At 36.9% G+C, this 14,389-nt stretch overlaps 1 protein-coding gene across 1 annotated transcript; it reads left to right on the forward strand.

Moving 5' to 3' along the window:
- The first annotated feature begins 10,600 nt into the window (after positions 1-10,600).
- LOC143643269 (olfactory receptor 6M1-like) lies at positions 10,601-13,897 on the forward strand. Its single transcript, XM_077112018.1, has one exon. It carries the CDS (start codon positions 10,865-10,867, stop codon positions 11,810-11,812), a length of 948 nt encoding a protein of 315 aa, XP_076968133.1. The 5' UTR covers positions 10,601-10,864; the 3' UTR covers positions 11,813-13,897.
- The last annotated feature ends 492 nt before the right edge of the window (positions 13,898-14,389 follow it).

Raw genomic sequence — 14,389 nt, forward strand, 5'->3', positions numbered from 1 at the left:
ATGATAAATGGAATTTTTTTTTCTTGATTTCCTCCTCAGATTGCTCATTACTAGTGTACAGAAACACTACTGATTTTTGGGTGTTGATCTTGGACCCTGCCACTTTGCTGTACTCATTTATTAGCTCTAGGAGTTTTGCTGTAGATTTTTGGGGATTTTTGACATATAGTATCATGTCATCTGCAAACAGTGAGAGTTTTACTCCTTCCTTTCCAATTTGGAACCCTTTATTTGTTTTTATTGTCTAATTGCTCTGGCTTGAACTTCCAGCACAATACTGAATAACAGTGGTGACAGTGGGCATCCTTGTCTTGTTCCTGATTAGAGGGAAAGCTTTCTGGCTTTCCCCATTGAGGATGATGTTACCTTGGATTTTTCATATAGTCCCTTTATCATGTTGAAGAACTTTCCTTCTGTTCCTATCCTTTGAAGTGTTTTCATCAAGGAAGGATGTTAAAGTTCATCAAATGACATTTCTACATCAATCGAGATAATCATGTGTGTTTTCCACTTTCACTTATTAATGTGGTGGGTTAAATTAATTGACTTCCTTGTGTTGAACCAGATTTGCATCCCTGGAATAAATCCCACTTTGTCGTTGTGTATCATTATTTTAATGTGCTGCTCAATTCAATTTGCACGCATTTTGTTGAGGGGTTTTCTGTCTGTATTCCTTAAAGAGATTGGTCTGTAATATTCTTTGATTGTACTATCTTAGTGTGGTTTTGGTATTAGGGTGACGTGGGCTTCATAGAATGAGTTAGGTGGATTTCCCTCCTCTTCTCTTTTGTTGAAAGAGTTTGAACAGGATTGACACTAATTCCTTCTTGAATGCTTGGTGTGAAGCCATCCTGTTCTGGATTTTTCTTTTGGGAAGTTTCTTCATGACTGATTCAATCTTACTTGTGATGGTTTGTCGAGTTGTCTATTTCTTCTAGGGTCAATGTTGGCTGTTCATGCTTTTCTAGGAAGTTGTCCATTTCACCTACGCTGTCTAGTTTATTAGCATATAGCTGCTCATTGCATCCTCTCATTGCCCCTTTTATTTCTATGGGGCCAGTGGTCATGTCCCTTCTTCCGTTCCTCATTTTATTTGCATCCTCTTTCTTTTTTGTCAGCCTAACTAAGGGTCCATCAATTTTACTGCTTTTCTCCAAGGACCAACTTCTGCTTCTGTTGATTTTCTCTGTTGTTTTCATACTCTCAATTTCATATATTTTTGCTCAAATCTTTGTTATTTCTTTCCTTTTGTTTGCTTTGGGGTTCTTTCTCTAGTTCTAGGTGAAGAGTTAGTTCCTCAATTTTTGCTCTTCTTTTCAATATAAGCATTTAGGGCAACAAATTTCCCTCTCAGCACTGCCTTTGCTGCATCCCATCAATTTTGATATGTTGTATTTTCATTTTCATTTGCCTCGAGATATATACTGATTTCTCTTGTAATTTCTTCCTTGACTTGCTTGATGCTTAAGAGTATATTTTTTGGCCTCCATATATTTGTGAATTTTCTGTCCCTCTGCCTGTTATTGATTTCCAACCTCATTCTATTATGATTTGTGAAAGAGTTTTTATAATTTTAATCTTTTAAAATTTATTGAAACTAGCTTTGTGGCCCCTGAGCAATTGAGAAAAATGTGTATCCTGCTGTTTTGACGTGTAATATTTTGTAAATGTCTGCCAAGTCGAGTTCATTTATCATATTCAAAATATTTGTTTCCCTGTAGATCCTCTAGATGTTGTATCCATTGATGGGGATGGGGAATTTATGTACTCCAGTTATTATTGTAAAGGTGTCTACTACTCACTTCAGTGTTGTCAGTGCTTGACTCATATTTTGGAGGACGCTGGCTCAGTGCATGAATATTTATGATTGTTATGTCTTCTTGTTGAATTTTCCCATTCCTTGACTCTTGACCACATATCACCCTGACTTCTGCTTCCATCATCACTTCATCTCATAGGCCTCCCTATTTTAAGGGATTTTGTGGTAACACTCCTTCTACCTGGAAAACTCAGGATCACCTTCCCAACTCAACATCCTTACTTCAATCAGTTCTCCAAAGCCCTTTTGCTGTGAAAGATGACATTTTCACAGGTTCCGGGGATTGGCACATGGATCTTTGGGGGCTCATTATTCTGTCTATCACAAGGGCCTACTGCTGATGCTTTCCTTCTAATCTAAATATACCATTATCTTTATATATTGCTAAATTCAATTTGCTAATATCTTTGTTACACGTCACTACAGCAATTACACAGGGCCAATTAATTGAAAGGTCCCTTGAGGTACATCACATGAGGCTTCAATAAAGGTAAAGGAAGTGGTACAGCAGGGTACAGAAGTTGCATCAGGGATTCAAGACTTCCAGGCATAGTTCCCAGGGCTAATAACAAATTGCTTTTACACTTCTCTCTCCATCCTTTATAACACTTACAGAGCAGAAAAAGCAGAAGGATCAATGTAAAACACTAATCATTTAATCATTCAGAAGCATAGATATTGTGTTAAAGAAATTTCAGCTTACCAACCATTCCAAAACAAATATGTTTGTATTTGTACACAAGCTTGTCAAGTCCTTCACTGCTTTCCACGATTGAAATGTGAAATTATTAAAGATGCCAATAGTTTGTTTCAATGTGACAACTGTTTATTAACTAAATCTAGTCATTTCTCTGGTGCATCAGCTTTCACTGGAAAAAGGTTGGGGAAGGGGCTATTCAATCTCCCAATACTTTTGAATATCAATATCATTATACTCTTGATTTCCCTGAATTCCACAGTGATCTCCCATACTGCACTTTTAAAAATATATTATTTCCACCTGATTAGAGAACTTCTCTGTTGGAACACTGTTCTGACAAAACCCATGGCTTCATAGGTATTTCAGGTCTCAAAATAATTTTAATTCTTTCTATAAAAAGAAGTTCAACAAGAGTCAACAAGAAATTTCAACAAAAAGCCACAGTTGCTTATCAAAGAAAGTATACCTCAGATAATTTTCTAGTGCAAAATTGAAGCCATCATCTCTAGGTGACAGTCATGGGCCTTTGAAAACTTCAGTCAACATACGTGTGCACCGTTGACACTTTTAATATCATTTGAGCATGGAAGGGCAAAAACAAATTTAAAAATACATAAGGCTTAATTCTCCTTGTTGGACATAAGGTAAGAGGCTTCCTACTTCTTCCCATCTTTTAATATTTACTGTGGAGAATCTGAATTACAAGGTCTGACTTTGTCCTTTTGAAATGTAATCAAGGACAAGTTTAAACCTACCCCTAGTCATAAGAGATGAGACAGATCTTGAGAATGTTCATGTAAGGGGTTGTATCTGGTTAGCCACAGAAAAAGGGATAAGCCTTCGTTCTTTCTTTGCAACCTCTTGCAGATTGCCAGTGATGTATCCCATTCTGGTTTACTGCTTGTTCCATGATAAAACTGTTCTTCCTTCTCTTCTACCCTTGAGAAGTTTTCTGGGTTGGGAGAAGATAGAAGAGGAGCCCAAGGAGCTTCAGAGTTAAGTGCTAAAGGCATGAAAGGGCAGGGTTCTTTGAAGTTACAATACAACCTGCTGTGGTTTACAGCCCTATTCAAATTCATCTTCCTTTCTGATTTACTTTGTTAAGAGAGATTAATATAATTTTTGGATGTAGACTAACACAGTTCTCGATGTTTAATTCTCAGATGTGATTTCCCTAGAAACCAAACAACCCATCAATCTATTTTGCCTCTTCTTTCATTTTGGAGTTGGAGAAACAATTACTTAATTTAGTAGTTGTTTGAAGAATACCTCTAGTGGCTCCAACCCAACTATACCTAAGAATTTCATTGTTTTTTGCACAGCTCTGAATTTCAGCTAGTTTAATTAGCCACCCACATTCATATGATTAACCAACACTTGCAATTCAGTGTTAACTTGATATTCAAATCAAGAGATCAACATTGTGTCTTTAATATAATGAAAAAAGAAACAGTCCTTCTCAACTGAATCATATCTAAGAGACTGTTCAGAAAATGAAAAGGCAAACCACAGATTAGGAGAAAACATTTGCAAAGCATATATCTGATAAGTGACTTGAAGATGAAATATATTTTCAAAACCTTTACAATTCAATAAAACAAACAACCTGATATATTTTAATGGTGAAAGATTGAACAGACAATTCACCAGAGAAGATATACATACCTAAAATAAACAAATGAAATGATCCTCAATATATTTTCCATTACAGAAATTCAAACTAAAAACAAGTTTACAGGATTGCACTATACACACATTTTAATGTCTAAAAGTTTAAAAGCTGATAATACCAAGTGTTGACAAGGATGTGGAGTGATGGCAACAGTAATTCTTTGAAGGTAGGAATGCAAAATGGTACAGACACTTTGGAAAACAGTTTCACAGTTCTTATATACTTAAACATATGCTTATCACACAATATAGCCGTCCCATTTCTAGAAATTCACCCAAAGATAAGTGAAAATAAATAGCCATATAAAAATGTGAATTCAAATAGCAACAAAGGTTAAAATAAATTTGAGTCGGTTGAAATAGTAGTGGTCAATGAGAGGGAGGGCTAAGGGGTATTGTATGTATGAATTTTTTCTTTTCTCTTTCTTTTGCTGGAGTGACACAAATGTTAAAAAAAATGATCATGGTGATGAATACACAACTATGTGATGATAATGTGAGCCACTGATTGAACACCAAGTATGGAATATTTGTGTGTGTTTTTAAGTTTTTATGTTTGTTAAGTTTTTACAATAAAAATATTTTTAAAAATAATACATTTAGTTGATAAAAAAAAATGTTCATAGCAGCTTTATTCTTAATAGCCAAATATTGAAAAGAACTTAAGTATCCATCAACTGTTGAATGGATGCACAAACTATGGTATATTCATATAACAGATAATGCTCAACAATGCAGAAGAATCTATTGATCAATTAAACAGTTGGATAAATCTCAAAAGCATCAGATTAAGTGAATGAAGCCAGACACACCAAACTGCATGCTATTAGAAAACATGTAAAATTCTAAAAAGTATAAAATTCTAGTGACGGGAAACATTTCAGCGGTTGTTAGAGGCTGGAACGGGGAGGAGAGGGCATTTACTGTAAAGAAACACAAACATTTTAAATAATGGAAAGATTTTAAACTATTGCTGTTGTGGTAGTGGTGATGGGTATACAACTATAGATATTTGTCACACCTCACTGAATAATATACCTAAAAGTTCCTTGTATGTAATCATATTTCAATTAAATGCATTTTAAAACATCAATATATACATATATGTGAAAATAATCTGTTTGAAGATCAATTTGAAACTTACTTCAATACCTTATGAGCATTTCAAAAATACTTTCTTAAAAGTTTTCCAAGTTACCGGTTCCCTGGAGTTAACGCAGGTCTCAAAGTTTTTCTTTAAATAAACAAACTAGAATACCCAAGAGAGTCTCCCAAGAGTCCTTAACTTTGTAACTGTCATTAGTTACTTCAATTCTAACATTCTTTGGTTGCAATAGTAATAATTAAACTTTTTATGCCTAGTCCCATGAGTCATTTTAACCCAAATCTCTAAAGATGAACAAAAAATATTAAATATAACAGTTCATCCAATTGTAATTCATGTAATGCAGGACAGGTAATAGTTTTTGGAGGAAGGAAATAAGGTAGATGTATATAATTCAAGTCACTATATTCCTGGTGAGTGAATAGGAGTTGCTAAACAATCAGGTCCATAAGGTGGATGAGATGTGCCAAGAAAGAGTAAATTTAACATCACTGCATGACAACTTGGAGACAGTGGAGAATGTTTTTAAGATTGGCTGGCTCATAGGCCCTTTAAATTCTCTACTAACCCAAGATGCTATGATTTTGAATAGTTCTCAGTTTCTGGATGACCCACAGAAGAAATAGGAATTGGCTCCATAGATAGGAAATTACATCCCTATCATTGACAAAAACAGGTAAGAGTTGGAAAAGTTTCAGTCATTTTTGCTAGAGACTTAAAATAAAAGTCAGAGAAAAAATAGAAGTAAGAAGACTTGGGCTTAATTCATTTCTCTCTGACTTCCTGAGTCATCACTAAACGTAACCGTTCTTGGCAAAATCATGGTTCAGAATATATGCATACCTCTCAAAACACAGAGGAAATTTTTGAAGATACAGTGGATGTACAAGATAAAATATTAAAAGATAACATAACACGAGCTTAGTGTAAGTTTAGACTTACACTTTTTCTATGGCATTGGAAAAAAGAACGAGAAATAATCAGACATAAAAAGACAGATGATCATTCGAGGAAAGGACAGAGTGCTTAAGAAAATATTGACTAACCATTTGGCATGGTTTAAAAAAGGGGATTCAGTATCATATGGGGTACAGTCTCAGACTTACACTGAGAGAGATTTATACAAAATTTAAAATTGAAGCAATAAAAGAATAGAACAATGAATGGGATGCAGTAGAAAAAAAATACCTGAAGTTCTATTTTCTTATTTGAATGAGGAAAGCACCCACTGTTCTGCAAATCAGCATGTTGTAAGTATCCTTTATTATGTACATATATATTATGTAATTATCCAAAGATGTTAAACAGGCTGTGAGTCTCACTGAATTTGTTTACATGTATGTTTTATAACTTGAAGTGATATTATTGTTTGGTCAAAATTTTAATGAGAGCAGATGTCATGTGTTATAGCTTTACCATAAGTACGTAATTGAGGGTTTTTATTATACTTCAGTTACAATTAATCTTTTTTACATCCTACTGATTTTGATCCCATTAGATAGCAGCAACAATCTCTAATTATTGTTTCTTTCTCCCTCAAGTCCTCCGTTTCTGTTCATCCTTCTTCAACCCATTGTTCTTAACACACATTTAATGAGCACAAACCTCTGTGACAGGCACTCCTGGAAATGTGAAGCTGCTGTTATGACCATCGCCATTTTAGAGATGAGAAAGCCAAGCCTCAGGGAGCTTAAGAGTCTCATGGAAAATCACAAAGCCAGAGGTGGCCATGCCAGAAATACAACACAGGATTCCTCATATCAATACTCGCTCTACTTATTCCCTCGTGCTACATTTTCCTGACTGAATCTTGCATCTAGAAATGTGCAATTTTATGTAATTTTCTAAGGATCCACAGAAATGATCATGAAGACAAATGCCAGAAAACTGAGAGCCTTAATTTGGCAAGTTTGCAAATAAATTGTTACATAAAGATGGTTATGATCCGGAACTTTTCCTCCTGGACAGTTCCTGAAATCCCTGATAATCTAGAAAAGGCAAATGCAAAGCCAGTTTTCTTTCACTATCATGAAGTTTCATATCATAAGACTCCACAGGGGAGGACAATGCCACACTTTAGTTCTTTCCAGAGGAATATATCTGACCTAAAATGTAGCAGATTAGAAAGCTCTCAATGCCACTTTTTCCCATAGTTCTACAATCCTTATGACAATCATGGCAAACAACCACTTGATTAGTTGTTTGACCATCTCAAATTTTTGTAGTTAAAAAGTGGTATAGGGCAGTGCGACAGTGGCTCAGTAGAAAGAAGAATTCTTGCTTGCCGTGCCAGAGACCTGGGTTCGATTCCTGGTGCTTGCTCATGCTAAAAAAAATGGCATATATCTTCTGAAACTCCCAAGTTTCTAAGTTTTACAGTAACAACGGGGAGTCCAAGTCTTATCAGAGCCATAAAAGTACTATATGGGCAAAAAGGGAAATATTATGGATGTTTTACAATAGTTGACCAGATAAACAGAAGGCAGTGGGATCAAAAGAGGCAGTCGTATGGGAATCTGCATTACTCTGCCTTAAGAGATTTACCAACCCCTGGCGTGATCAGTAAGAAAGGAATGGAGGGGGAAAATAAAAGGGAGCTCCAGAATGTTTCTACATGTCTACATGGTGTACTTTATTCTATTTTTATATTTGACCTCAGTAATCTTTTTTGTGCTTTTTTATTGTATATTATAGCATATATACTAAGCAAAGAAAGAAAAAACCAATAGCTTTCAGAGCACTCTTCAACAAGCAGTTACAGGACAGATCCCAGAGTTTGTCATGGGGTACCATACAGTCCTCTCAGATTTCTCGTTCTAGCTGCTCCAGAATATAGGTAGACTTCAGTAATCTTAATATATGTCCATGTAGATAGGATTATGCCTTTTTCTGCAGTAATGAATAGTGTGGAAGTTTATTATCTTAGAAGAAGCAGAGGGCAGAGAGAACATTAGATTATTTGTGGTGGAAAGAGTTTTGACTTGTGTCAAAATCCTATTTCAATTGCTAAGTCCCCTTGGAGCCCTTTGATAACTGAAAAGAAAATAATCATCCTCCCTTGTCATAACTTTGGAAGATAACTAGAAGAAATGGAATAAAGCACCTTTCTATTGTAAATGTTCTCTTTGACCTACATGTTCCTAGCTTCTAATCCTGTGATCCTCTCAGCTCTAAACTCTGAAAAATCTGATCTATACTAGGCATATTCATCTTTGGATTAATTGCCCAAAATTACTCATATACCAAATAACAACTAGAGAAAAGTTTTGAAACACATCAAGAGAAATTAAGAACAGGTTCTGATAGAAGTCTGTGTTTAATATATAAAATATAGGCTACAAAGCTAACCACTGCTTAATCTTGGGACAACTGCCACCCCATATTTAATGGAGCTCCTCCAATTCTGATTCATTCATTCATTTAATAAAAGAGTACCTATTATGTTCAAACAACAGGGTATTAAGCAGATAGGTTACCTGCATTCATGGCAAAGATTAAGTAGAGTATTTTAGATACCATCTACCTGTATGCACTATTTTCCACTACTATTAAAAAAACCATGCTTGTGAATAAAAAGTATTTGCAAAGTCCATTCAGAGAATGTGAGAAAGGGAGAAAATTCAACTTTTTCAAGTTGAATTCTTGATATTCTCACAAGCAGTGCAGACAACCAAAGCTATTGGCTGAGCCCCCAATCTTGGGGTTACTTATATGAGACTTAACCCCTCAAGGGATAGGTCAAGCCTACTTAAAATTAGGTTGAAGAGTCACCCCCAAGAAAACCTCTTTTGTTGCTCAGGTGTGGCCTTTCTGTCCAGCCAACACAACAAGTAAATGCACCATCCTCCCCTTGTCTATGTGGGACATGACTCCCAGGGGTGTGGACCTTCCTGGCAATGTGGGACAGAAATCCTAGAATGAGCTGAGACTCAGCATCAAGGGATTGAGAAAACCCCCAGAATAGCTGAGACGCAGCATCAGGGGATTGAGAAAACCTTTTCGACCAAAAGGGGAAAGAGTGAAATGAGACAAAATAAAGTGTCAATGGCTAAGAAATTCCAAACAGAGTCAAGAAGTTATGCTGGAGGTTATTCTTATGCATTAAATAGATATCACCTTGTTAGTCAAAATGTCCTGGAGAGGCTGGAGGGAACTGCCTGAAAATGTGGAGCTGTGTTCCAGCAGCCATGTTTCTTGAAGATGATTGTATAATGATATAGCTTTCACAATGTGACCGTGTGATTGTGAAAACCTTGTGTCTGATGCTCCTTTTATCTTCCTTATCACAGACAAGTAAAGCATATGGAATAAAAATAAATAATAGGGGGAACAAATGTTAAAATAAATTTAGATTGAAATGCTAGTGATCAATGAAAGGGAGGGGTAAGGGGTATGGTATGGATGAATCTTTTTCTGTTTTTTTTAATCTCTTTTTCTGAATAGATGCAAACGTTCCAAGAAATGTACATGATGATGAATATGCAACTATGAGATGGTATTGGGAATTACTGATTATATATGTAGAATGGAATGATCAAAAGTTAAGAATGTTTGCGTTTGTTTGGTGTTTTTTGGTATTTTTTTAAAAATTAATTAAAAAAAAAAAACTCTGCTCTCCAAAGAAGTGAAAAGAATATAAAGCGTAAGAGAACATTTGAGAATCAATTGTGGGAAGAAGTAGGGAGAAGGATTGATATTTTCCTGGATGCTGCCATAGATATAACATTGCAAGGAGCAAAGAGGAAACATGCTGACCATTTTCCTAAATACTTTTTTCACAAATATAGAAAATACACTATACAAATTATGAACCATATATCTTGGAATCTACTTGTTCTGTACTAGTGTAGACATCGAACTTCTATCATTATTGAAGATAAAAACAAAAAAAATCGAAGTGGCCTTACAGAGACATCCATTATTATTACTATATCAAAATGGCTTGTGTCCCACTAGACATTGCAAATGATACTCAACACATAGTACCAATGATAGAGGTGACTATACAAGTTGCCTTTCATTTGACAGTGTCCTGGCTAGTTTTCAAAGTGTCTGCTATTTGATTCAAAAAATAACTTAAAAGCTAAAATAACTTTGGTTAATTTTTATTAACGTTTCCTTTTCCCCTTTATTTAGTTAACTAAAATTAGATTTATTAACATTTAATTCCCAGTTAACTCTGTCTCTCAAGCATAGCCTTAGCTGGGGAGAAAGTAGAGCAGAGAAGTAAAAGAGAGAAGAAAAGGGGAGTTGTATAAAAGAGAGTAAAATCACGAAGGAGTACAGATTGAAGGGACCATGGGAACAATTTCATCAGACAATATTTGAAACGCGAGAATACTGACGTTGGAAGAAGAAACGCAATTGTGCGATCTATCCCGTGTTCCACATTTATCAGGGTCAGAGGCAGGACTAGAACAAATCACTCTTGATTCTTCACAAAAAGCTTCTTCTAATTTTACCCTTACGACAGATATTGAGAGGTGGAAGTTTATTTTAGCTGGCTTTCTTCTCTTCAAATTTTATTATTTTTTTCTAGAGTCATGTGGCCCAGTAAGCGCTGTGGGCAATGGATATGCCAAATCAGACCACGGTGACTGAATTCATCCTGACGGCTTTCCCCATTCTCCGGAAGCTTCAGATCTCCCTCTTCGTGGTTCTCTTGTTTACTTACCTGCTTACTCTCCTCGGAAATATTGTTATTATTTCCCTAATATGGACTGACCGTCGCCTCCAAACCCCAATGTACTTCTTCCTCAGTAATTTGTCGTTTTTGGACATTTTATACACTACCTCGGTCACCCCAAAGCTGTTAGCCTGCCTTTTAGAGGAGAGGAAGACCATATCCTTTGCCGGCTGCATCACCCAAACATACTTCTTCTTTTTCCTGGGGACTGTGGAGTTTATCCTCTTGGCCGTAATGTCCTTTGATCGCTATGTAGCCATCTGCAACCCCCTGCGCTACCACATCATCATGAACAGCAGAGCGTGCCTCTTGCAGGTTCTGGGCTGCTGGGTGGGCGCCTTCCTGTCCGTGCTGAGTCCCACATTGGTGGTGTCCAGGCTGCCCTTCTGTTATAAGGAAATCAGTCACTTCTTCTGTGACATCGCCCCCCTGCTGCAGGTGGCCTGCATAGACACGCATTTCATAGAGATGATCAACTTCCTCTTATCCTCCCTTGTCCTCCTGACCTCGCTGGGACTCACCACTGTGTCTTACTCCTACATCATTTCTACCATACTGCGCATCCCATCAGCCCAAGGGCGTCAGAAGGCCTTTTCCACCTGTGCTTCCCACATCACCGTTGTCTCCATCGCCTACGGGAGCAACATCTTCATGTATGTGAGGCCCAGCCAGAGCCGTTCTCTGGATTTTGACAAGGTGACGGCTGTCCTTACCACGATGGTGACCCCCCTGCTGAACCCATTTATTTATAGTCTAAGGAATGAAAAAGTCAAGGAAGTCTTGAGAGAAGCAATCAGTAGCATGGGGTCCTTATTGCACAAAAGAACTTGAAACTTGAACAAAGTTTGTTTGCTCAGAATGATTTTCTTTAACTCTTCAACTCTGTGGAGAAAGACATTCTAAACACCAAGACATGGTGGAAAATTATGACTCGGGCTAGGGCCAAGTCAGAGGGGAAGCATGGTAGTCAAGGTGCAGAGGAGGCAATGCAGCCATGGAGGAAATGACAGCATTTTCTGAACTCTATAGCTCACCGCCTCATACACAGCATCTGAAACATTAATGAAAAAGTCCTGAACCAAAGTCAGAAAACGAACTTTAACCTGGTTCCATCACTTTTTTTTTTTAATCAAGTGACACAGCCTATCTGAACCTCAGTTTTCTCTCTGTAAAATCAGGAAAATAGTTTGTGCGTTCTCTTTCTCACTTAGTTATGGTAGAATTCATCAAGATAGACTAAGAAACCACTTGTAATTAGGAAAAGACACTTAATATTGGGTTTTTTTTGAAATATTAAAAGATGTTTGGCTTCATCCCTGTCAGCTGAATTCCATAGATAATAATAATAATGAAAACAGTGACAAGGAAGTAGAGTAATATAACTCCACTTCTGGACAATACACTTAAATATATACAGATGTATAGCCTTTAGTCCACTTAACAATCTTGAGAATCTGGTACTGCTATCTCCATTCTAAAGAAGAGGAAACCAAGGTTCTCAGAAGTTAAGCAACTTGTCCTAAACTCCACCACTGGATAAATTTAGAGTTTAAGAGCTCCAATCTCCTTTAACACTTCCCTATATCAGCACATATGGAAAAAGAAGAAACTGAAGAGGGGAAGTAGAAGTGTACCAGGATGTTATATACTTTTTCTAAAATAAGAAGTCTTTCTATCTACCCTAAACTGCCTCACAGACCAGCAGATCAGGGATGCCTGGCAATGGGATGCAGTCAGAACAGATTGTGAGAGGTAAATGATTTGAAGGAAACCAGTTATTACTCAGAAGCCATAACCGACCATGAGTCTAAACTCACCACACAGGCAACTGATCAATAGGCCATCCTATACAGGAGAATAAGTGTCTTAGGATGCATTTGGTTAGGAATAAAAACATAAACAGAAAACCAATCATGCTGCCTTAAGATGTACACTTATATTAATAATCAGGCATGCCACATGAAACCACAGAAGAGAGGAAAAAGCCAGATCTGATAAGGGTCTAGAAGCAGAAACTAGAAATACATAAGGAACTAAGGCAGACAGGCACTCTCCTCCCCTCTAAACCAATGATTCCTCTTTCTCTCTCTGGGGCCATGTCCAGATTTACCAACTCCTCTCCCCCCAAATGCCTGTCCCACCAAATAATTTGAAGTTCTCAGGGTGCTTCAGAACCTTCCAAATATTTTATCTCATAAAGTTATGTTTTCTCTGACAAGAATGCTTTCCTCCAGCACGTATGATATTCTTCCCTAACACTCCCCTCGGAACTGTTGATTTTCTCAGCTGCCGACTATGAACTCCATGAAGGCAAACATTTTTCCTAATTCATTTCTGTATCGTAGGTGTGGAATATCAAATTAGTTACATTTAACAAACATTTTCCCAATCATCCTTTCAATAAATGTTTAACACCTAAATGTACCAGGCACTCTTCCTGTCACTGGGGATTCAACAATGAATCTAGTCCATTCTTCACATTTGGGCTTATGTTCTAGTGGATGAGAGGGGCAATGTAAATAAATAAAGCAGAAATTATCAGGTAGTGATTAGTGTTAGGCACAGAGAACTGAGCTAGGGTGAAGTGACAAAGTAAGTTATGGCAACTTTAGAGTCGAGAAAATATCTTTAAAAGAATAATACTTATGTTGAGATTTAGTAACAAGAAAGCTATAGGAAGATCAGGATGAGTAATCAAAGACATACAAAATGAAGCAACAGCTAAAGCAAAACTCCTTCAAAGGAAATGAGTTTGTCATTGTCAAAGAGGGAAAAAGTAATACAATGTGACTAAGGGTCAAGAGTAAGATGGCCTGAAAGTGACACAAAATGAGATCACTGAATTTGCAGAAGCAGTTCATACAGGGATTTGTAGAGTCAGATAAGGAGTTTATATTTTACTCTAAATGCCCTGGAGAGCCATCGGAGGGTTTTATGTTGAAAAGTGGTACAATCCTATTTATATTTGTAAAAAGCATTCTGGCTTCCTTTTGGGGAGTAGAATACAGGGAGAAGAGAATGAAAGCTGGGAGAACTCTTAAGAGGCATAGCAGATGTCCAAGCTAGATTTAACGGTGGGTTGGACCAGAGGAAGGAGATGATATAATTCAGAACATGTTTAGACTATAAAATATTATGACATATGTACCCAGCCACATCCAAATGTCTCCTAGAATCAAAGTAATCCATGGTTATACTGCACTCTAAATGAAGAAGATAGGAAAATCCTGGAAACAAGTTAATTTAACTAACTATATTAACTTGTAGCTGATAGCCAAGAGCAAAGTGTCCTACTGTTAATATAAAGAACCAAGGAAGGGCGGGCCATGTTGGCTCAGTGGCAGAGTTCTCGCCTGCCATGCCGGAGACCTAGATCCAAAGAGGAGACCACTGCCTGCTCATGCAAAA

The sequence above is a fragment of the Tamandua tetradactyla genome, chromosome 8 (assembly GCF_023851605.1).
Source record: "Tamandua tetradactyla isolate mTamTet1 chromosome 8, mTamTet1.pri, whole genome shotgun sequence".
Classification (NCBI taxonomy): Eukaryota; Metazoa; Chordata; class Mammalia; order Pilosa; family Myrmecophagidae; genus Tamandua; species Tamandua tetradactyla.